The following is a 20,933-nucleotide window of genomic DNA, read 5'->3' as shown; positions in this document are numbered from 1 at the left end:
TAAATAATATATTTAATAATATATATATATATATATATATATCGGTTCGGTTCGGTTCCCGACCGAACCATGAGCGAAGAACCGAAACCGAACCGATACATGGTCGGTTTTTAATTATGAAAACCGAACCGAAAACCGACCCAAAAATCAAAAAACCGAACCGAACCAAAAATGATCGGTTCGGTCGGTTTTTTCGGTCCGGTTCGGTTTATGCTCAGCCCTACATGCATGCAATCGTCGCACTGTTTAGTAAATCCGCCTCGTATATTCAATATTTATTTAGAAAAATATTACACATATATACTCCAATTCTAGTAAATAAAATCTAGTGCACCATATTTATTGTCCCATTTCAATTTTTTTATATTGTTTTATTTTTCTTCTTCTTTAATATTAGTTATATCTACTTTAATTTAATTTTACAATTATTAACTAAGATTCACTTCATTCCATTAGGGTATATAATTATTTTTATCATTTAATTTCAATTTTTTAATTCATTGTTAGGGTTGATAAATTCAAATTTAAGTTATAATATAGTTTTTAATTTTCAACTTTTTGTAAATAAACGTTGATTTTAATTCATATTATTATAATAAATTTTATTTTCATAAAATAATGAGACACTGAATTACTTCCACAATTCTAGTGCAAGTATTTAAACACAATTTCTTTAAAAAATGAACGAAGTGATATAAACTAACTCGAGAAGTTCTGTAAATAAATCATCTCCTTTTAATAATGTCAGTAGCAATTTTAAAATAAATAAATAAAAGAATTAGAATTACTCCAATTATCAAACTTTCTCTCTTGTTGAAAACCAGTTTTACAACAGCTGAGACTGAGATAAACAATACCAGGTTTCTTGATTTCACTAAACAAGCTATAGATCTCTATCCCTTCTCAATTAGTAGAATCCAAATCAATGCCAAAGACACAATTCAACCAACAATGTACATAATCATAATGGCAACTCCAGCACTTGAACCATGCAAGATAGGAGATGTATATTGAGATCATGAAAAAAGGAGAAGATTTGGACAAGAGACAGCAAGGTTTAGAACGCTTGTGGAAACGTGCTTGTTCATCGAAATTGAATCAAATACTGAAAGACTGATAACCCTAAAACTACTTGAATTTACTGCACAAGAAATGATACAGATACAGAAACAGAGTTGAGGGAGGTGGCATCTACAGTTGAGCATAGTACCCTTTCGTACCAGTTTCATCCGTCAAAATCTGAGTCGTCATCAAGTTCCAAATCATCTTCATCAAATTCCCCACTTTCCTGCAAATCATCTTCGTGTTAGGATATGTCTACCAATGACTACCTTCCTCTTTTCTACATCTATCAATGCACGCAGGAAATATCTACATTTTACCTTTCTTTTAGTGAAGTTTGCCATAGCTATATCAAACTCTGCTCGTTTTTCAGTGGCAATGTCGTAGTACTTCACCTTTTCCTACAGATCAGAAACCCATAAAGCATCAGAAATGCCAACTAGTGTTTCGTCCATCATACGCACTTCAGGTTAATGCTCAAACTTTTAATGTAACGAACACCTTCGAATCAAGCAACTTATCAACTTCGAGTCATCACACTTTGAATAAAAGGAACATCAAAGGACACCATCTAGATATTCTGTGAATGCAGTAACTTAGTAGTACCGTAGTAACACAAGAAATCAAGTTACGTAGGATGAAGAAGACCATGAAAGACATGAAGGTCGAAACGAATCATTTACTAGGCCACAAAATCTAATTATGGAGATACTTGCCTCAGGCATTTTTGCATTAAAATGTGACCTAATGCCTATTTTTCAATTTGTCTATATAATAAAGCTTCGAGAGAACATAGTTTTACTCAAATCATAGAATTAGTCACTACTGATAGCTCTCAGCATGAATAGCTGACTCTAAAAATTAGATCACAGACCTCATATGTCATTGTTTTCCACTTCTCTCCACATGCTTTCCCGATCTGCAATAACGGAGTAACCATCACTTGGAGAGTAATCCAGAAACAAAAAAATTACAGATAACGCAGTCTATAACGCAGCACATACATCACGCATCGACTTGATATCCGGCTTCTGCTCTTGGTATTCCTTACGAAAATCCTCCCTGGAACATCAAAACACTGCTAGCTCAGTATCTTCTCAAGAATTCGTGAATCAGGCATATTCACTATTATAATGAAAAAAAGAAAGAAAGTGTTTTTGCTTGTGACAAACTTACCCCATTATAACAAGTTCTTCATATATACTAAGCACAGTATCTTCTCAAGAATTCGTGAATCAGGCATATTCACTATTATAATGAAAAAAAAAAGAGTGCTTTTGCTTATATTGTGTGACAAACTACCCCATTATAACAAGTTCTTCATATACCAAGCAGCAACAGATGCACTATTGGAAAAGCAAACAAGTAAAATGGCATGAATGAAAATTAAGCTAACTTAATTATAGCACTCTAAAATACTCCAAAATAAAGCCAAACACACTAAACTAAACGAACTACAAATTTATGAGACATGTCTACCAAAAGAAATCGAAACATAGTTAATTTCCAGTAAATTAATTTTCCATATATTTATACATCAACTGACAATCATATCCAAATAAAAGGCGTACAGGAAATAGAAGAAAGCCGTGGGAGGTTTCTTGGGCTTCATGGCGTCAATTCTTGATACAATTTTTCGCGCCGTCCGCTTCCTTCCAGCCTTCTTCTTCGTTTCTCCATGCTTCCCTAGCAAAGCAATTTTCCTTTTGGGCAAGAAAAGGTCTATCAGAACATTTAGGTCGGCAATGAAAAATGCAGACGGAGTAAGAAACTCAAACTAAAAGTGGAGAAGGCAAAGATCAGTCCTCTCTCTCTCTCTCCAGCATTTTTTACCCGTTAGTTTTGATAGAAGCGGAAGCTGAGGAAGCTGTACAACTTCTAGTTTTTGCCATCTCGACGGCGGCGCCGCTTGATTGTGGCGGAGGGTTCTGCAACGGCCGATCGGTGAGTCGATATGCCCACGAGCGGAATTTGGGGGAAATTACAACAGCTTTGAAAAAAAACTTTATGATTTGTTCAATTTGGTACGTGAATTTTGGTCTTCCATTTTTATTTTTATTTTTATTTTCTTTTGCATTAATTTCAGTAGTCTCGACCCCACCCTTTTATTATTTTAAACTGTCCCAATATAAATAGTTCATTCTAAAAAATAAAATCTTTTTTATCTCACAGACTCCACCCAATTATTTTTTTTCTTAATCATCACATTTAATCTATACTATATTAAAACAGCAGTTTTCAATTAGAAATTGATTTCAAATCAATTTCAATGGCAATTTTGTGATTTCTTCCAAAAATAATGACTTATTGTATATATTTAAAAATTAAGTAACTAACTCAATTAAAATTGCATAACCCATAATTTTTAAAAAAATGCACACCCCACGTTTAAAAAGAAAAATTGCATAACCCACGTTTATAATTCCATAATGAATTATATGTTTATATGTGTATATACACAATTTATAAGGCATTGGTTATAAATAATTTATAAATTTATATTTATATAATAATTTATAATATATTAAGAAGATAATTTTCAATTTCAAATTGATTTCAAAATTAATAAGTGACAATTTTGTAGTTATAAAAAATTGAAGTTTTATTTGTACAATATAATTTTTTCTTCGTGTTCTTATTTTTTAATATTATTTCTTTCTAAAATTGTGAAATTAAAATTATTTATAAAATATATCAAATTAAATATCATGATAAGAGCATTAATTTGATATATTTTATGTAAATATTTGATTTAAAATGGAGAGTTCTATTTATTTAAAGATTAATGATTTTTAAAAATTCTCTCTCATCTCTCCTCTTTTTTTGAATAAATCAATTTTTTCTATTTTATTCTTTTTACTTATTATTTATGCCTTTTCACAATATCAATTTTTATTATTGTGAACTTTTCTTTATTTTTTTATTTTTTAAATATTCAACTTAAATATATTAAGTGAAAATTAATTTTTTTCTTATATTTATAAATATGATTATTGAGTTGGTATTAATTATATATATAAAAATATAAAAACGTTTTCCGTGCATCGCACGGGGTGCAAATGCTAGTGGGATGAAAGGAGTAATATTCTATTTTTCTATTTTGATTGATGGCAAAACTGCCAACACAACGTGCTCCTCATTATTCCTCAATGATTATACAAGTTTTTTTTTATGTTTTATTTCAGTGAAAAATATTTAGTTTCATCTTATTTCAGTAACGTGTATGCAACGAGTAACAATAAAGTAAATCACAAAGTTTTAATTTAGTCCCCAAAAAATAGAATTATGTTTCAAAAAAATTATGCACACACGATGGTGGTTAAAATATAATCACATTGCTACTTACTATTATAATTATAATTATAAATAATACGAATTCGCAGACAAGGAAAATGATGAATGATAGTAAAATTTTGAACATAAATGAAAGTATCTACATTCATGAAACTGATGCGTTTTAACACCTATAACAGCCGCAGTTTTTTCAGCATAAATAAATTACAATAGTCCTCAAACTAAAGGCTAAACTCACACCAAAGAATGGAAAAATCCATCGGTTTAAATTGCTAGAATACCAAATCAGACAAAAGAGAGCACCTCCGATCAACCATATATGTGGTAGATTTTGCTGAGAGGATCATGGCTTGAATGCAGAAAACGCAACAACGGAGTTGTGTCCGCCGAATCCAAATGAATTTGAAATCGCTGCATATGATGACGATCACAAGCAAAATTAAAACGTCGCGTGCAGTGTTTCTACACAAGAGGGATCACAGAATGATGCAAGTAAGGAATTGGAGTTGGGAAGCATCTTACCAACATTGACTTCGTGTTCCTTCTTCTCGTTTGCAACAGTGTCGAATTCAACGGAAGGCTCTGGATTCTACATTAGTAATTATAGAAAGTTGTTAATGCTGATGAGGAGAGATGGATTTATACATAAATGTGTATAAGAGGGGTGGTTGAATCTGAAAGAGCTCCATTTTCAGTTGTATTGGCATTGTGGATACGAGTGAAAGCAGGCGGACTTACAAATTGATTTATCGAAGGGTGAAGCCAGCCTGTTGTGATGGCTTTCACTGTCGCAATAGCTTCCAAACCACCAGCAGCACCTAGGCAGTGCCCTATCATTGACTGGAAAAACATGAAACTGTGAGAAGTCTGCGATCACCGTGTCACGTGCTCAAGAAAAGAACATGAGCATAGCACCAATACAGAGCTTAAACTCCCGGGTTACCTTAGTTGCATTGATTTTTATATCTGAAGTGTCCTTGAAGACCTTCTTAATAGCATTTATCTCGGCTAAATCACCAACAAGAGTGGAAGTTGCATGGGCATTTATATAGTTAACCTGAAAGAGATTAAGGACTTGAATCTGTTAAGCACTGCAAAAGCATTCAAGGCAATAACATATCAGATGGGTACATAAAAGGATTGTAGATTGAGATTAAGTTGCACTTTTTTCCAGTGACATCTCTTAGTCTCTACAATTTTTCCCACATATCTGATTCGACAGTCAATATTTCTGAGGCGTGCAATATGAGTTTCCAGATTCAGGAACAGAGGAAAAAGTTGATAATTAAATACATAACTAAACGGTGTGGTCTTACATAATGACAGCAAAATGAAACAAAGTGGAACTTCAAGACTTGGAGTGTTCCTTGTACTACTAATATGCCGATGACAGAAACCTTATCATAACTTGTGAAAACATGCACTTGGAGCATTTTTGTTTAGTTGTCTTACTTCTAGTTGGTGGGTGCAGGAAAATTAAACAGAACACAAAAATGATTTATTTATGGAAGAAAGCGCACCTCCTCGGGGGAAACACCAGCATCTTCAAGGGCACCCAGGATGCATGAAGAGACACCAAGCCCATCAGCCCTGGGATCAGTCATGTGATAAGCATCACAAGTTACAGCACCACCCAAATACTCTGCAATTATTGGCGCATCTCGTTTCATTGCATGTTCCAGACTTTCCATAACCTGTTGAGAAATTTAACAAAAACACAAGGTCACACAATTGATTCATAGATATGGTAATATGCTCAGCATTAAACTTTCAAAGGAGGATGAAGATAATCTATACTTCTAGTGATAGTGAAATATTTATATACAATGATAAAAATCTTCCAATAATTCAAAAGTACTGAAAGAAGAAAAGGAGGGAAAGAATTGAAGAAAGAAAAGTTCTAGAGGCTCTTAACTGCCTTTCTTTTCTTTTTTCAAATTTTCTCATTGTTCATGTTTCAACTAAATCATGTCACTTACATAGGCTTGACCCTTATGCTCCATCTAACACCTGTATAAATATTATGTGTGTTTGAATGTGTGGGCCAATACCTGTAGCTCTCATATGACTCATAACTCCCATATACAACTAGTCAACTTCATACACAGACACAACTATTTTAGATAATTGGTTCTATTCAAACTCGACCCAATAGCCCACATAGATCACCAATCTAATATGAATGAATACTGAAAATACAAAAATAAATATAATATATACATCTCACATGCAGTTCACTCCATAAAATGAGGAGAGAAAGCCACTCCTATTTTGTTACACACATCTCACATGCAGTCGGTTTAACAAGATCATGGCAAGTTACATGTTCCAACAAACACATCTCAGCATTTGAGTTGAAGTCCTCCAACAAAATGTCAACTACATCACTGCACAGTAAGTAAATGAATATAGCTCATTCACACACACACACACACAGTGGAGCTAACTTACCAAGACTCCAGCACCTTCACCCATCACAAAGCCATCTCGATCTTTGTCCCAAGGCCTAGAAGCAGTTTTTGGGTCATCATTTCTTTGAGATAGAGCTCTGCATGCAACAAAACCTCCCACGCCAATTGGTATAATGGCGGCTTCAGTCCCACCCACTACCATCAAATCTGCCTCACCTCTACGAATGTGATTTGCAGCCGCATAAAAGCAATAATTTGAAGTAGCGCAAGCCGTTGAAATTGAATAGTTTGGCCCCATCAATCCAAGATCAATTGCTAGCAATGCAGATCCCATGTTCGTTATCGCATAAGGTATGAAAAACGGAGTAATCTTCCTGTGACCCTTCTCAATTAGAGACTGAACGCCATCAGAAAATACGCTAAGACCTCCCATTCCTGTCCCAACCAGAACACCAGCTCGAATCTTGTCAATCTGCAGTTAGAACAAAGCAGTAAATTTCAGATAGGCGTGACTTCAATGGTAAAAGGACAGCAAGAACTTTTGCAAGAGAATAACAAAGTTTCAAAACCAACCAAAAACAATCAGTCAAATTGATTCATAAAATTGAAGGCTCACTTCAAATCTCAGGCTTCCCATATCAAATTCTATGGGGAAGCAAAATAAATCAATTTCAAATACAAAGTGAGACCTGCTCAAAACCGGAGTGCAGGCTAGCGCGTGTGCGACAAAATGATTAAGAAGGAAAAGATAAAGGTTTCTTTAACAAGAGAAAATTCCAAAAAGATAGCTGCTTTACTGGTTTATCTTTTTCAGAATGAGGATTCACGCAAATCGATCAGAATCGCAAATATAATACAGCAAACCTGAACCTTAAGCTTTCACTCAATCCTACTGTGTTCCGGCATTCATTCATTCAACCAATCAACTACTTGAACAATCAACAATAGCTCGAAACATAATTAAGCAAAGTCTAAGTAAAAAACCCCTTAGTAAAACCACAAGACTCCAAAATCAACTGAATTGAGCACCGGAAACCATCAATACCTTGTCAAGCTTTTCGCCTCCGAGATCCGCGCTCTCGAGCGCCTTCTTCCCCGCAACAATGCAGTACCTCAAACAATCGTCCAATCTCCGATCGTTTTTGCCGTCAATATATCCATCCGCTTTGAAGCCCCTAATCTGCCCGCCGAAGCGCGTGGGGAATTTCGAGGCATCGAAGCGGTCTATGAGAGTGATGCCGCTCTCGCCGGCCAACAGCTTTTCGTAGTAGGCGTCGACATCGTTCCCGAACACGGAGACGAGCCCCATGCCCGTGATCACCACGCGCTTCTTGGGGTCGGTCTCGCGCTTGGGCGCCGCGATGGTGGAGGCGGATGCGGAGATTGTGAAAGGAAGCCTCCTAGCGGGGGTTCTGGCATTGTTGCCTGGTAAAGAGGCGGAGAGCCCGCGAGAGCGGCGGAGGGTTTCGAGGGGAGAGGGGTGGAGGGCGGTGGATTGGAGGGCTTGCATGGCGGAGGTGGGGGCAGCCGGAGTTTGCGATGAAATCAATGTGAAGGATGCTGCGGAGAGGAGTAGTGCGTGGGAGTCTGAAGCAGTTGGATTTGTTAGCTACTAAACTGATGTGGACTACTCTCGTGTATTCAATTTTTTGACCCTTTTTTTTTTTAATTATATGGGGAGTGGAACGTTATAATTACACTACTTCATTCGTGAAATGACACTTAAATATTTCTGATGTCATTTTTTGAATGACACTATTTTAACACATAAATGACACTTGAAGTAGCTAACGTGATGTGGACTACTCTCGTGTATTCAATTTTTTGACCCTTTTTTTTAAAATTATATGGGGGCGTGGAATGTTCTAATTACACTACTTCATTCGGGAAATGACACTTAAATATTTCTGATGTCATTTTCCGAATGACACTATTTTAACACATAAATGACACTTGAAGATCTTCAAGTGTAATTTGTATGTTGAAATAGTGTCATTCAGAAACCAGTTGCACGGGAGAGTGCCTCTTTTTAGTGAGATCTAAGAAACGATCTCGTGCGTTTATTTTATCATAAGGTAGCGAAATATTTTAAATTTCGTTATTCATTAGTGTATACTGCATTATTCATCAGTTTATATTGCTTTGTTCATTAGTTAATATGTCTTATTCATTGTCAATTTTTTAAATTTCGTTATTCATCAGTATATATGTCTTATTCATTGTACTCAATGTTTCACGAAAAATATGGGTCTCACTGGAGCGCACCTCTATATGGGGTTATTTTTAAGTTAAGTTATAACGATGATGCTATTTTTCGTGAGAAATGAGAAAATTGTATAAATAGGTATATAGTGTTGCATAAATTATTTATAACAATTGAATACGACATTCAATTAATTGATAAAAAATTCGCTCTTTTCAGAATTCGAGTTCATATAAATTTTTGCATCCTCTAAATAAATACTATATCAACTATAGGATTTCAAAATATAATATTACAAATTCATTCTTATTGATAATTTGTTCATTCTTATATAGGGAATAGTTACAATAAGATCCGTAATATATTATGAGATTTTAAATTAATTTGTAGGTGTTGATTTAATTTATCATATATTAAGACATAACAGTATATACGTATATATATAGGGTTGGGCTAACATATAAACCTTCCCTAAAATAGGAACTAAGAACTAATCTAAATCATTAATAACATCAAAACTAATGGGTGAGATCTACCAATAACTAATATTTGGTACGTTTTCTTAAAACTGAAGGCATGAAATATAACAAGGGTGTTAGCATAGTAATTGTGTATAATCTAACAATTGCCTACTGCAATTATAGCAAACATTTACTATCCACTTTCACTTGTAGGGTTGTTGCATAGGAAGTTAACACGATTTGCATAGAAAAATTAAAATATATTTTTACTTTTAAATGTTGTGTTTGTTTGGTGGTTGAATTAGCGTGAGGCCGAATTACACGTATATAATACTTATGTGAAATGCCGTACGTTCAAATGTGATTGCATTTTATGATATTCGTAATTGCATAGTATAATGTTAGGTGTGATTTTTTTATTTTAGAATATATACTGTTATACTTTTTTTTACATTCACACAATATTTACAAAAAAACTCGTCTCACAAACGATTTATCAATTATCTAATAAATCAATTTTGATGAGTCTTTTTTTTATACACACTTTTTAATATTTTATTAAAAGCTCGTGTGCTTCAATCACACCACATTTACGGTGGATTAAAGGAGTAATATTTGTATGAAATTGCTTATTAAACTTTAACTTTTATATATAAATTTTAATTTTATTACTCCATCCTTTCCAAAATATAAGATTTTTTTTTTTTGCACTAGAACTAAGAAAAATTAATTAACATCAAATTTTAAAAACTCATTATATTTTTGTCACACCTTAAATTTAATGTATCTTTTCTTCTACTACATGTTCCTATAAACTTAAACGGAGGATTGATAGTCCTTTCCTATTAAAAGCGTGTTTTGAAAGAGTGATGTCATTTGACTATAATATGAGTGGCCATAATAGCTTTAAACTTAATATATTTAAATATTTTGTTCAAAATAAAAATAGAATGTTTATAGTTTTATTATTTTGTACGCATTCTATTTTTAGTTTATTTTTTGCAATTTATTTATTTACTTTTGTTTAAAAAAATTAGAAAAATAGCTATAACGTGTAAAAAAAATAAAACTAACTAAATTTAATTTTTATTTTAACATAAAAAATAAATACATTAGTTTTATAATTTTTTTGTCATATTATGACTAGTCACAATATGGCCAAACAACTTTTTCCATTTTGAAAGAGAGAAAAGAGATAATTAATCTTGATTGAAGAGAAAATTATACATTGTGAAATAAAATAAAAAATCTAAAACATCTCATATTAATTTTAGAAAGGATGAATGGTTATATTTTCACAAACTTTATTACATTAGTGAGTAGACGCACCGAATTCCAGTACACACCAATAAATGTGGGATAGAAATGAATTGGGCACAACATTCATTTATTCATTATAATGGTTGTGTGTAAGATTTTATGTTACACACGTGTCCTATAATAATGAAATTAATATGTATTATTATAAATTTTAATAATTTAATTTATAGTAACAAAAAAAAAATTTCTTAAAAAATGCACAGATTTTAATAACATTGATATTATCATACGAGGATGAAATGAAAATACCCATTTTTTAAATGTATATAAAAATTAGTATTTGTTTTTTATTAAAATATGTAGTTTATTTTAAATTGATTAAATTATTTTTAATGTATCAATTATAATTGTGCTTGTAAGACAAAATTATTAGGCATTTTTACACTTTTTCATATGTTTGTACTTTTTCCTACACTTTCAATTATTTATTTATATTTAGTTTTTCTCTTTTTCCTCATTAAATTACGTATAGTTGGCTAGTTCACGGGTACTTCATTTTTTTATTTTTTTATTTTCATTTTGATGAAATCATGAGTAGTTCAATTAATTTTTTTATTTCTGTTTTTTATTCTTATTATATCTCGACTCATTCACTTTATGTATTTTATATATAAAAAATAAAATAAATATGGTTTTCAATCATAGTAATTGATAATGTGACTAATTACCTACCTTTTTTAAAATCGAAAATAAAATTTCATTGCAGAAAATCAAATTTTCAATTATTTTTTCAATTACTGAATTAATTTAACAATTTAATAAGAATAATGTATCACGTTTCTTATTAAATTGTTAATAAGATATTAAAATTTCAAGTACTTTTATTTGATTTTTGATTGAGCACTTATATTTTCGATGATAAATTAAATTTTATTGCAAATATTAATTTCTATTTTTTTTTCAATTACTATATTACTTCAACATTTTATTAAATGACCGATACATTATTATATAAGGGGATCAAATCTAATTTCTGATTTAATCTTGAATGTGAAAATTATTAAGTTTATATTGAGTAGGCCAAAAATAATAATCAGACAAAAGAATTGCGTAAATGAAAATTTATTATATGAATTATTTGCAAATTTAGCGATGTATCGCGAAGCCACGAATATATTTTAACGTTCCTACTATAATTGTGGCGGGTATCATTTCGTAGCCCAAATTATTTTTTATTATTTGAAATTAAAAAGACAAAAATAGGCCAATGGCAATGGCTGCAGCCTCAGCTGCATCTGCTGCTCTCTTCCTCAGAACTTCTCTATTCCACTCCTTCTCTTTCACCACCAGACCCCACTCTCTCTTCGTCAAAGCTTCATCTGTAAGTTTCTTCTTCTCTCTCTATCTAGAATCTTCCGCGTCTTTCTCAATTGAGTTATAAAATGCGCGTTATCCGGAATCTGGTTTTACCGTGCTTGATTGGTTGCAGATGGAGGGAGGCGAGATTAAGGAGGAATCGAACGAGCGCGCTATTGAGAGAAAGAAGATATTCGTTGCCGGCGCAACTGGAAGTACGGGGAAGAGGATCGTGGAGCAGCTTCTGGCGAAGGGATTTGCTGTTAAAGCTGGTGTAAGAGATTTAGAGAAAGCGAAATCGGCGTTCCCAGGGAACAATCCGGATCTCCAAATTGTGGGTATTAGGGCTTAATTCGCACGTTTAATAACTATTTCCCCATCCTTTTTTCGGTTGTTGATCATTTTGTTTCTGCAATTTGGCTTGCATGGAATGATGATTTGGCAGAATTAGGGGAATGTGTATTGTTTGTTTAATATGAAAGGCTGAAGGCGCTCTGCCATTGCTTGAAATGAGGTTCAGATTGAAGGAGAGGGAAACAGTAGCAATGGTTGTTTTTCTGTTCTTGAAAGCTTGCAATGAGGCTAGCTTTGATAGTTAATTGTATTTTTGGATTCTCTAAGCATGCTGTTCTATGATGCCCAGCCATATTTAGGAAAAAGCTTCAGTTTCCCATGGTTAGGGTTTAGGGTCTAAGAAAAGCATTTACTTAGAACTCAACTAGTTATAGCTTCTGATGCTTTGCTACTTAACTCTTCCTCCTGGATCATGTTAAGGACTATCTCAAGGTTTATATTTTATTTGTAATCTCTAGTTGGAGGCTTGTGCTCACCTAACACTATTGGTTTGAAGGGGGCCAAGATTCTGATTATATCTACTGATTTTTCCAGGTGAAAGCAGATGTAACTGAGGGTTCAGACAAACTAGCTGAAGCTATTAGTGATGATTCTGATGCAGTGATATGTGCTACGGGTTTTCGACCAGGATGGGATCTGTTCGCTCCATGGAAGGTTGATGATTTGTATTTTGTTAGCGGATGTTTGATTACTATATATGCATAAATCTTCATTGACTTCATTGATCCTACTCAGGTTGACAATTTTGGCACTGTGAACCTGGTTGAAGCTTGTCGGAAACAGAATGTCAACAGATTCATACTCGTAAGTTCCATCTTAGTCAACGGGGCTGCCATGGGGCAACTGCTCAATCCTGCTTACATCTTCCTCAATGTGTTCGGACTCACCTTAGTCGCAAAGCTTCAAGCAGAGCAGCATATTCGGAAATCTGGTATAGATTACACGATTATAAGGCCCGGTGGATTGAAGAACGACCCGCCTAAGGGAAATATAGTGATGGAGCCAGAGGTAGTGAAAATCAGACAATTCAACTCCCCTTTCGAAATTTAACATAGTCCTTTTTGCTGTGTTCTTATTTGTTGTGTATCGTTACAGGATACACTTTATGAAGGGTCGATATCGAGAGACCAGGTTGCAGAAGTTGCAGTAGAGGCATTGCTAAATTCTGAGTCTTCCTACAAAGTTGTGGAGATTGTTGCAAGAACCGAAGCTCCTAACCTCTCTTTTAAGGAACTTTTTGGTTCTATCAAACAAAAGTAAAGCTTTGTTGGTTGTAGTCTGTATTTTGATGAGATTCTGAATAAAGTGGAAAACTTGCAGATTTTCTGGTCTTGGAAACTTTTAGGAGCAACTCTTAAACATCCAATCATTAAAAATTCAATCTGCATTGAAAGATATGCAGCAACTCTCAAAAAATCAAATCATTAAAACTCCAAATTATAAACGAGAAATCAATTAATATCCTAAATGGTGAGAAGTTCAGTTTAGTGAGGGTTAATTGCTCTATAAACTATATTTAAATTTGATTTTTAATCATATTTATTAAAAATAATTGTCAAAAAATACATAAATTTTTCATTTTTTAAAATGTAACATGACTCCAAAATTTTTGATTGTCTGAACTTTGGTAAGCAACGACTAAAAATTCATCTAGGTCGGATTATTAACCAAAAAAAGAAATTTGATTATACACAAAATTTAAATATAATTTGTATAATTATAAAGAAATAATATTTTAAATTAACCCTTTAATTAAAGTATATACTTAGTGAACCTTCGAATTAATCTTTTTCCATCTCTAAATTATGTTAGAAACAAATTTTAAACTAGCTTTGTAGAGCCTAACCCTCGAAAGGGAGCCCTTCCAGAAATTCTCGACGGCCCGAGTCAAGCCCGGGCCGAAGAGGGGGTTTGGAAATAGTTTTCAACCAGCAATAGACGCGCCTCGGTTAGAACCTCACTAGCTGCGTCATTGCCCCAAGCGCAAAGATAAATTTTCTATCTTCCGCCACCTATTTTTATATGCCAATTCTTCTACGCGGTTTCTTCATCTTTTCGATGTGGGACAAATATCTACTACACTACTCACAATCTTTTAGACATTTTGTGCATCATTCCATTTCGTTTTCGTACCAAGATTTCTGGTTAAATAGAGACGAGATAAAAAAATAAATAAATAAATAAAAATCATAAATTTTATCGAGAATCAAAACGGAACAACGTTACACGAAAAAACCGATAAATTTTCTGCTGAAAACGAACTTAATTAAAAATTAAAGCAAAGCAGCGGCAGCGAGAGAAGCGATGGCAGCCGCGGCAGCCGGAACACACAGAGCCACCGCCGAGCTCTGAGCTCCCGGCGCCGGAGCCGGAGCTCCGAAATCTTCCGATGAAGGAGCGGTTTGCGCTCCCACATAATTTGCGCAGCCCATAAAAGCCATGATGCAAACGACGAACACAACAGCCAATTTCCTTCCCTCCATTTTCTGCTTAATTAATTTCTTGACAACAACCAACAAGAAGCAAGAATGTGTGTTTTTCGTGTGAGATTATGTGTGTGATGAAGTGAGGAATTTATAGCAAGTTCTTGAGGTGGAAAATACAATAATTTTTTCAGATAATTTGATATTTGAATCCCTTTGTTTGAGCAACAGCCTGTATATATGTTGATGTAGTGCTGTTGGTCGACTGCATTAAAAATTGTACATTGCCCTACACTTTACAGAGGGATTTTTAGCCTGTTCTTGATCAAGTGCATAAACTATGGTTTAATTTATGATAACTGCAATGATGAATTGGGTTTATTTGATTGAAAATTGCTCTAGATCATAATGATGCCCATGTGATAGCACCATTTTTTATTTTTTTATTTTATTTGAGAAAAAGGGAGTGATGGGTTAATTGCTTCTAAGGGCCTAATTTAAAAGGAAGTGATGGTAAATTAAATCCAACATCTAAAACGTTGCAATTACGTTTCAATTTTTCGTTTTCTAGCAAATTCCATCACCTCCAAAACGGGACTAGTATTTCAACAAATTTTAAACCACGGCATTAAAAGTAAGCTAGAGAAAACACTCCCAAATTAACACAGGATATGTGAAATTTGGAGTGATCATGATTCATGACACCTATACTGAATTTCTATTTTGGATTATTTTCTTACTGCAAATTAATTTCATTCTTATATAATAATGGGTTGAGAAATAGAAATTATGATAATAAATAAAGACTACTCCAAGATAGAGATACAGAAAGAATCGAGGCTAGTGTTCAACATTATCTCTGTTAGATAATAATTGTCTCGCAATATGTGCTCACGGTTAGATGATAAATACCTCCAAAATATAATGGTTCGAGTAAACTCCAAGTATTGTTGCACACTAGCTAGGTATTCTTAAACACCAATCTCTATGCATTAATTATTCATTCCTTATAATTTGAAAATAACAATTAAATTCACATTAAATCTATAATACTCCCAGAGTTAAATTCCAAATCTATGACTAAATCTCGGTAATTCCCAACTGAATGATAGTTTATCACCATTTATAAGTAATAATATTTCTAACATAATTAATTTATTTATTTTTTACTTGGGGGAGGAGGAACGGTGGGATTTGAATCGTAGACTTCACTGGTCGTAGACAGGAGTTCGCACTTCTTGGTGTTCCCTAGGGGACACATAATTAATTTACTTGGGAGCCCAAATTGTGACTTTCTTCATCGTCCCTCAATTTGAAATAAACCGCATCGTACTTTCACTCACCAAATCAAACAAAAGTTTAATTTGCAACAAGGAACTAATTAAAGGTTGAGATATTGTTTGAAGCAATTAACTGTATGTGAAATGAAGAAGAAAAAACCTAACAACTGTAAATCCAAAAATTAATACACCGAAAACAATTTTAACAGTTTGAGCAGCAGATAAGTACCAAATGACATATGGCGCCCATGCACACCCAAAACCTAATCATCTCCCACACGTTTCTCCTCCTCCTCCGCCTCCTCCGCCGCCGCCGCCGCTCTCTCCCTCACACTAAACGACAGCGACTCCCGGCGGCTCAAGAACCTCCCCGTGGGCGGCACCCAGAGATTCAGCCACCCCTGCGGCCTACCGGATTCCCGCCAAACCCGCAGCGTCAAGCACTGGATGGGGTTGTCGAGCGGGTCCGCGGCGTCGCCGCCGCTGAGGGCGTCGCAGAGCAGCACCCTGGCGCTCCCCACCGCCCTCTCCAGCCCCAGGTGGGAGTGCGCGTACACGTCCACGTTCAGCGCCGCCATCACGTCTCTCTCCGGCAGCCCCCTGCGGAATCTGACCTTCACCACCTCGTTCCAGACGGGGGCGGCGCCGCCGTGCTCGTCCACGCGTGTTCTCGCCACGTGGACGCTCCGCTCCACGTAGACCTCCGCGAACGTCCTCATCTTCGTCACGTGCTTCACGTTCTTCAGATCCTCCGCGGAGTAGATTAGCACTTCAATCTCTCGCAGCTCCTCCTCCGCCGCCGCCGCCGCTCGTCTCCGCCGATTCACGTCACTCATAGCTCAATATTTTAAAATCTTTCAGAAATTTGTTATATGTATATATATTGTTGATATTGTAACGTCTTCATTTTCATCTTAATAAATATTCTTCCGTTAATTATCTGGCGATGTTTCTTGAGAAATGACAATAACTCTACACTTTTGGAGGATAGTTTATTTACACAAAACAAATTGGATTGATTCAGTTACGTGCGAGTAATTAAGTAAAATTGCATTTATTACATTTGACTAAATTCAGTTCGATCCACATCTATATATTCGTTGTATTATTGTAAAAGGTGTATTTAACACATTCGAAGAGACCCTTTTTTTTATAAAACATTCGAAGAGACCCTTATTCTGATGTCATTAATACACGTTTTGTGTATCACGAGTATTTAATGATACCATAAATTTATATGCTTTTCTTCAGTAACCTTGGTTACCTTGATAAAATAATGTTATGATTGGAATAAAGAGATTTATATTTTATAAGGTATCAACAAGGACTCTGTGGCCCAATGGATAAGGCGCTGGTCTACGGAACCAGAGATTCTGGGTTCGATCCCCAGCAGAGTCGTTTTTTTATTATTTTTTATTTTTATTTTCATATTGAGTAGTTTTCTGTTTTTTAGATCAGTCACGATTTGCAGTAACTACAGCAAAAATATGCAGATTCTGTGTTTCTCCTCAGATATGTCATAACTGAGCCTTCTTTCTCCCCTTGTAACAATTTGATTCTCTTGAATTCAAATCTATGGCTAAAACTGAGTGCAACTCAAAAAGAATATTCACTTCTGCAAATGAATACAAGATCCCGAGTTTTCTTTGGCCAACAGAAAACATGACATGAAAGTGCATCAAGGATACCCCAATCGAGAGTTGTATAGATCTACACACATTCAATATATTCACAAGAACGAATGAGGACTAAAACTGAAAAGGAGGAAAGATAGCTACAGCTTTGAAAAACAAACAATGGATTTAATATTCTTGGAAGTTTGGACTTCACTCCTTCTCGTTTCGAGCTCTGCTTCCTGCAATATACCAGCTCATCTATAGCATCCCCTGCTCATTGCACTCCAGAGCCTAGGTTCAGAGTCTCTCAGCATGAGCAGACATTCGGAATAAAGTGACGAATCACAACAATGCAATTTGGCTATTTGTGACCGATGAAGCGTGTAATTTCACGTCCATTAATGCCTGCAATGTAACGGGATGGCAGATGAGTCAGGGTCGCAAGACTTCAATGACAGTGTCAAATGCATAATAAAACCATCTCATGATGCACTTCTCCATTAACAAAGCATGAGAACTGTTCCCAAACGGCGTTCCGACACAGGATATACAAATATTAGCTATTCAATCTTCAAGATAATCAACAAGCATGTCTTTTTTTTTTTTTATATCTAAAATGACAACTTTTACTCCAAAGACAACTTACACAAAAAGTAGAGTTAATAGCTTCTAGTAAACATGGGAAACTAGCCAACAGGAAGGGATGCTCAGGGAAGAAGGGTAAAATGAGTCACATCTAAGGTTTAAAACTTTGACAGACCAGAAGATGTAGAGCAACTAGGAACATGACGTTTAATCATGAGCTATGTGATGTTTTCTCAGAGAACAAGGTGTACATATCCGTGCAATTTAACTCTTAATAACTACTATAAGGATCAATCACCTGACCCACTCAGGTTTGCTCTGCTTTAGATGCTTTCAACTTCTCAAGTTGCTTTCGGAGGTAGGCCTGCTTTAATTTTTCTCTTTTTGCAGCAAGCTGCTCTTGTCTGCGCATTTTTAGTTCAGACACTTTTTCCCTTGCTTGATTTGCTTCCTCATGAACTTCCCTGAGAAAGGAGGCGATAATAAAATCAACAACTAATTTCAGAAGATATTGAATGATGTTACATCTAAAACTTCAGCTGTCAAACAGGCATGAACACAACATCTAAAGGAAACAGATAGCACATCACGGACAAGCCAGCTGATTATAACTGATATGCTCTTTATTTATGGCAATCATATTTTTTCTACATATTTATTTAAAAACCGGAGCAGCACGGTAAGTATAAAACAATCAACACATAAACTAAATGAGAACTGATTTATGATTTTAACATGAAAGTCATGGAAAGAGCATATAAGCATAGTCAAATCTTTAAGGAAGTTGTAGAATCATGGTCCAGCCATAAGGCAAGCATGTTTAGACCCTAAATAAAGCATCCACTAATTCAAACCAAATTAACACAGCGAAGAATAAACCATAGTGCTGTTGAGAGTCCGGGGTTTTTCATGTTTATTAGCACCACACGTGCTGTCAAATATGGAAGAGCCGGCATTCATTAATAGGATAACGGACAAATAAAGAGAGATAGAAGAAGCAAGGGTGCTGAAGAACTCACATTACGAAATGCTTATGCTGGCTCCTGTCCACAGCAGCAGATGTCCGCCCAAGCCCTGCAGCTTTTGTACCATTCGACAAGAAATCATCACCGTCATCACCATCGTCTACATTCTCTCGAGACATCTGGGCTTGTGGTGTAGAAGTATCACTCTCTTGATACATCTGGGATGGATCCTGCTCCAGACCCTTTCTAAAGAAATCAACACAGTACTTCTCTTGATCTTCTTCATCAGAGAGTTCCCCCCTCACCAGCTTATTATATATTTCGGCCTTCTTCTCCAATGCAGCGTAGCTTGCTGATCCATCCTGAACAGCCTTCAGCTCAAGCTTATCCCTTATGATAGATTGGGAAGGTTATTACTATAGAATCAAACTTCGACACAAAACAAAATTCAATAATTTAGGTGCTCCAAAATCCATAGTTTCATATCATATACTATCCAATAGCTTACTATTTAGGTGAAGCAAAAATCGTAACCTTATATTATGCAAGCAGCTAACCAACCAATTATATTCAATTCTTGAATATTGAAAATCCCCAATCCATGAAAACCCTAGAACGCTAATCCTTTGCACCAATAGACCTCGTAAATCACACATAACCCCATAAAACACATCAGAATCACCAGAATCCACATGCCGACAGAAAATTCCAACAAAAAATTAAACTAGAATTGACAAAAAAGTTTTAAAATTGACGTACTTGAAGGCACGGGCGTCGACGCCGGAGTTCTTATTGGAGAAAGTATCGTTTGCGGAAATCTTTTTCTTGGCGCGATGGACCTCCAGATGTTGAGCGTAATTTTGGTCGGTAGGGCGCACTGTATCTTTGGGATTGCGCTTAGACTCCTCCTGCGACCTGTAGAGTTGGGCTTTGAGCTCGAGGATGGAGGAGGCACCAACTCCTTCGATGGCGCGATGCTTGCGCGGCATGATTGATGATTCCGTCAGCCATCCCAACGACTCCACCACCCTCTTCTTCGTCTCTGCCTTTGGTTCTTCCTTGGCCATTCTCTCTCACCGGAAGAAGATTATCAGGGTTTTGGGAATGTAGAATTTTTTGGACTGGAATGAAATTCGGCGATGGACGCTTTTAAGATTACTACTATTTCATTTATAATTCCATCATAATTCGTATTTTTTTCATTTTATAAGGGGCATAATTCGTATTTAGGCGTAGTATTTTTACTCAAAAAGGTCAAATGTATTTCTCCTAAAAGCTAGTAATACCGAAAAAGAAACATGTATTAAAAAAAAAAAAAAAACATGTATTTCTCCTCAAAAAGGTCAAATATATTTAAGAGTGGTTGATTAAATAGAAAAAAATTGCGTGGTGCATTTAAAAAACCCAAAAAAAAAAATCTATGGGGCAATTAATTAAAATATTTTTGTTGAAAATAAGTAGTATTAACAATAGAACTTTTATCCAAAAAAAAAAAAAAAACAATATAACTTTTTTTTTGAGAAAAATTAACAATAGAAAATACTCCCTCCGTCCACGAAAAAACTTCCTACTATACCCCACCACTTATAATCCTCTTACTTTTCATAACTCTCAATATTCAATATTTTTTTTAAAACCCATGTCACTCCCTCCTAGGAAATTT

General features: G+C 35.0%; 6 protein-coding genes and 2 non-coding genes across 12 annotated transcripts in view; 2 read left to right on the top strand and 6 right to left on the bottom strand.

Annotated features, from left to right (window-relative positions):
* Positions 1 to 20,933, bottom strand: part of LOC130985259 (uncharacterized) — a 920,555-nt gene that overhangs the window by 873,181 nt on the left and 26,441 nt on the right. The gene's annotated exons all lie outside the window — the stretch shown is intronic.
* Positions 983 to 3,102, bottom strand: LOC130985339 (high mobility group B protein 14). Of its 2 annotated transcripts, XM_057908276.1 has the most exons (6): positions 2,896 to 3,102; positions 2,634 to 2,765; positions 2,067 to 2,124; positions 1,937 to 1,981; positions 1,383 to 1,463; positions 983 to 1,288 (listed from the first exon to the last, which is right to left on the bottom strand). In XM_057908276.1, exons 1-6 carry the CDS (start codon positions 2,952 to 2,954, stop codon positions 1,226 to 1,228), a joined length of 438 nt encoding a protein of 145 aa, XP_057764259.1. In that variant the 5' UTR covers positions 2,955 to 3,102; the 3' UTR covers positions 983 to 1,225. The 2 variants fall into 2 exon arrangements, with proteins under 2 accessions (XP_057764259.1, XP_057764258.1); XM_057908275.1 differs by having other exon boundaries at positions 983 to 1,463; positions 2,896 to 3,093.
* LOC130985264 (3-oxoacyl-[acyl-carrier-protein] synthase I, chloroplastic-like) lies at positions 4,456 to 8,405 on the bottom strand. Its single transcript, XM_057908143.1, has 7 exons — positions 7,813 to 8,405; positions 6,808 to 7,239; positions 5,877 to 6,050; positions 5,300 to 5,413; positions 5,095 to 5,196; positions 4,879 to 4,945; positions 4,456 to 4,767 (listed from the first exon to the last, which is right to left on the bottom strand). Exons 1-7 carry the CDS (start codon positions 8,275 to 8,277, stop codon positions 4,700 to 4,702), a joined length of 1,422 nt encoding a protein of 473 aa, XP_057764126.1. The 5' UTR covers positions 8,278 to 8,405; the 3' UTR covers positions 4,456 to 4,699.
* On the top strand, positions 11,788 to 13,722 carry LOC130985310 (uncharacterized protein At2g34460, chloroplastic). Its single transcript, XM_057908225.1, has 5 exons — positions 11,788 to 12,072; positions 12,181 to 12,381; positions 12,936 to 13,055; positions 13,137 to 13,409; positions 13,497 to 13,722. The coding sequence occupies exons 1-5, from the start codon at positions 11,959 to 11,961 to the stop codon at positions 13,659 to 13,661; spliced, it is 873 nt and encodes a 290-aa protein (XP_057764208.1). The 5' UTR covers positions 11,788 to 11,958; the 3' UTR covers positions 13,662 to 13,722.
* On the bottom strand, positions 14,230 to 14,392 carry LOC130987261 (U4 spliceosomal RNA). The gene has a single exon (XR_009089652.1). It is a non-coding gene; the product is annotated as a U4 spliceosomal RNA (small nuclear RNA).
* Positions 16,368 to 16,940, bottom strand: LOC131024797 (BON1-associated protein 2-like). Its single transcript, XM_057954334.1, has one exon. It carries the CDS (start codon positions 16,938 to 16,940, stop codon positions 16,368 to 16,370), a length of 573 nt encoding a protein of 190 aa, XP_057810317.1.
* Positions 17,430 to 17,502, top strand: TRNAR-ACG (transfer RNA arginine (anticodon ACG)). The gene has a single exon. It is a non-coding gene; the product is annotated as a tRNA-Arg (tRNA).
* On the bottom strand, positions 17,691 to 20,466 carry LOC130985316 (uncharacterized protein At4g18257-like). Of its 3 annotated transcripts, none has more exons than XM_057908235.1 (4): positions 20,030 to 20,466; positions 19,325 to 19,660; positions 18,604 to 18,769; positions 17,691 to 18,125 (listed from the first exon to the last, which is right to left on the bottom strand). In XM_057908235.1, exons 1-3 carry the CDS (start codon positions 20,335 to 20,337, stop codon positions 18,613 to 18,615), a joined length of 801 nt encoding a protein of 266 aa, XP_057764218.1. In that variant the 5' UTR covers positions 20,338 to 20,466; the 3' UTR covers positions 17,691 to 18,125; positions 18,604 to 18,612. The 3 variants fall into 3 exon arrangements, with proteins under 3 accessions (XP_057764218.1, XP_057764220.1, XP_057764217.1); XM_057908237.1 differs by having other exon boundaries at positions 18,609 to 18,769; XM_057908234.1 differs by having other exon boundaries at positions 17,691 to 18,769; positions 20,030 to 20,410.

Source organism: Salvia miltiorrhiza, chromosome 5 (assembly GCF_028751815.1).
Source record: "Salvia miltiorrhiza cultivar Shanhuang (shh) chromosome 5, IMPLAD_Smil_shh, whole genome shotgun sequence".
NCBI lineage: Eukaryota > Viridiplantae > Streptophyta > Magnoliopsida > Lamiales > Lamiaceae > Salvia > Salvia miltiorrhiza.
The sequence above is the reverse complement of the archived record's forward strand: the minus strand, read 5'-3'. Positions and strand labels throughout refer to the sequence as shown.

Coding starts and splice junctions, on each gene's coding strand:
- LOC130985339 (XM_057908275.1), bottom strand. CDS start 2,954: ATGGCAAAAACTAGAAGTTGTACAGCTTCCTCAGCTTCCGCTTCTATC. Junction 2,125..2,633: donor ACGGCTTTCTTCTATTTCCT/GTACGCCTTTTA, acceptor TTGATGTTCCAG/GGAGGATTTTCGTAAGGAAT. Junction 1,464..1,936: donor GGAAAACAATGACATATGAG/GTCTGTGATCTA, acceptor TCTGATCTGTAG/GAAAAGGTGAAGTACTACGA.
- LOC130985264 (XM_057908143.1), bottom strand. CDS start 8,277: ATGCAAGCCCTCCAATCCACCGCCCTCCACCCCTCTCCCCTCGAAACC. Junction 5,414..5,876: donor CTGGTGTTTCCCCCGAGGAG/GTGCGCTTTCTT, acceptor AATCTCTTTCAG/GTTAACTATATAAATGCCCA. Junction 5,197..5,299: donor TAAAAATCAATGCAACTAAG/GTAACCCGGGAG, acceptor ATGTTTTTCCAG/TCAATGATAGGGCACTGCCT.
- LOC130985310 (XM_057908225.1), top strand. CDS start 11,959: ATGGCAATGGCTGCAGCCTCAGCTGCATCTGCTGCTCTCTTCCTCAGA. Junction 12,382..12,935: donor ACAATCCGGATCTCCAAATT/GTGGGTATTAGG, acceptor TGATTTTTCCAG/GTGAAAGCAGATGTAACTGA. Junction 13,410..13,496: donor ATATAGTGATGGAGCCAGAG/GTAGTGAAAATC, acceptor GTATCGTTACAG/GATACACTTTATGAAGGGTC.
- LOC131024797 (XM_057954334.1), bottom strand. CDS start 16,940: ATGAGTGACGTGAATCGGCGGAGACGAGCGGCGGCGGCGGCGGAGGAG.
- LOC130985316 (XM_057908235.1), bottom strand. CDS start 20,337: ATGGCCAAGGAAGAACCAAAGGCAGAGACGAAGAAGAGGGTGGTGGAG. Junction 19,661..20,029: donor GTCGACGCCCGTGCCTTCAA/GTACGTCAATTT, acceptor ATCTATCATAAG/GGATAAGCTTGAGCTGAAGG. Junction 18,770..19,324: donor CAGCATAAGCATTTCGTAAT/GTGAGTTCTTCA, acceptor CTCCTTTCTCAG/GGAAGTTCATGAGGAAGCAA.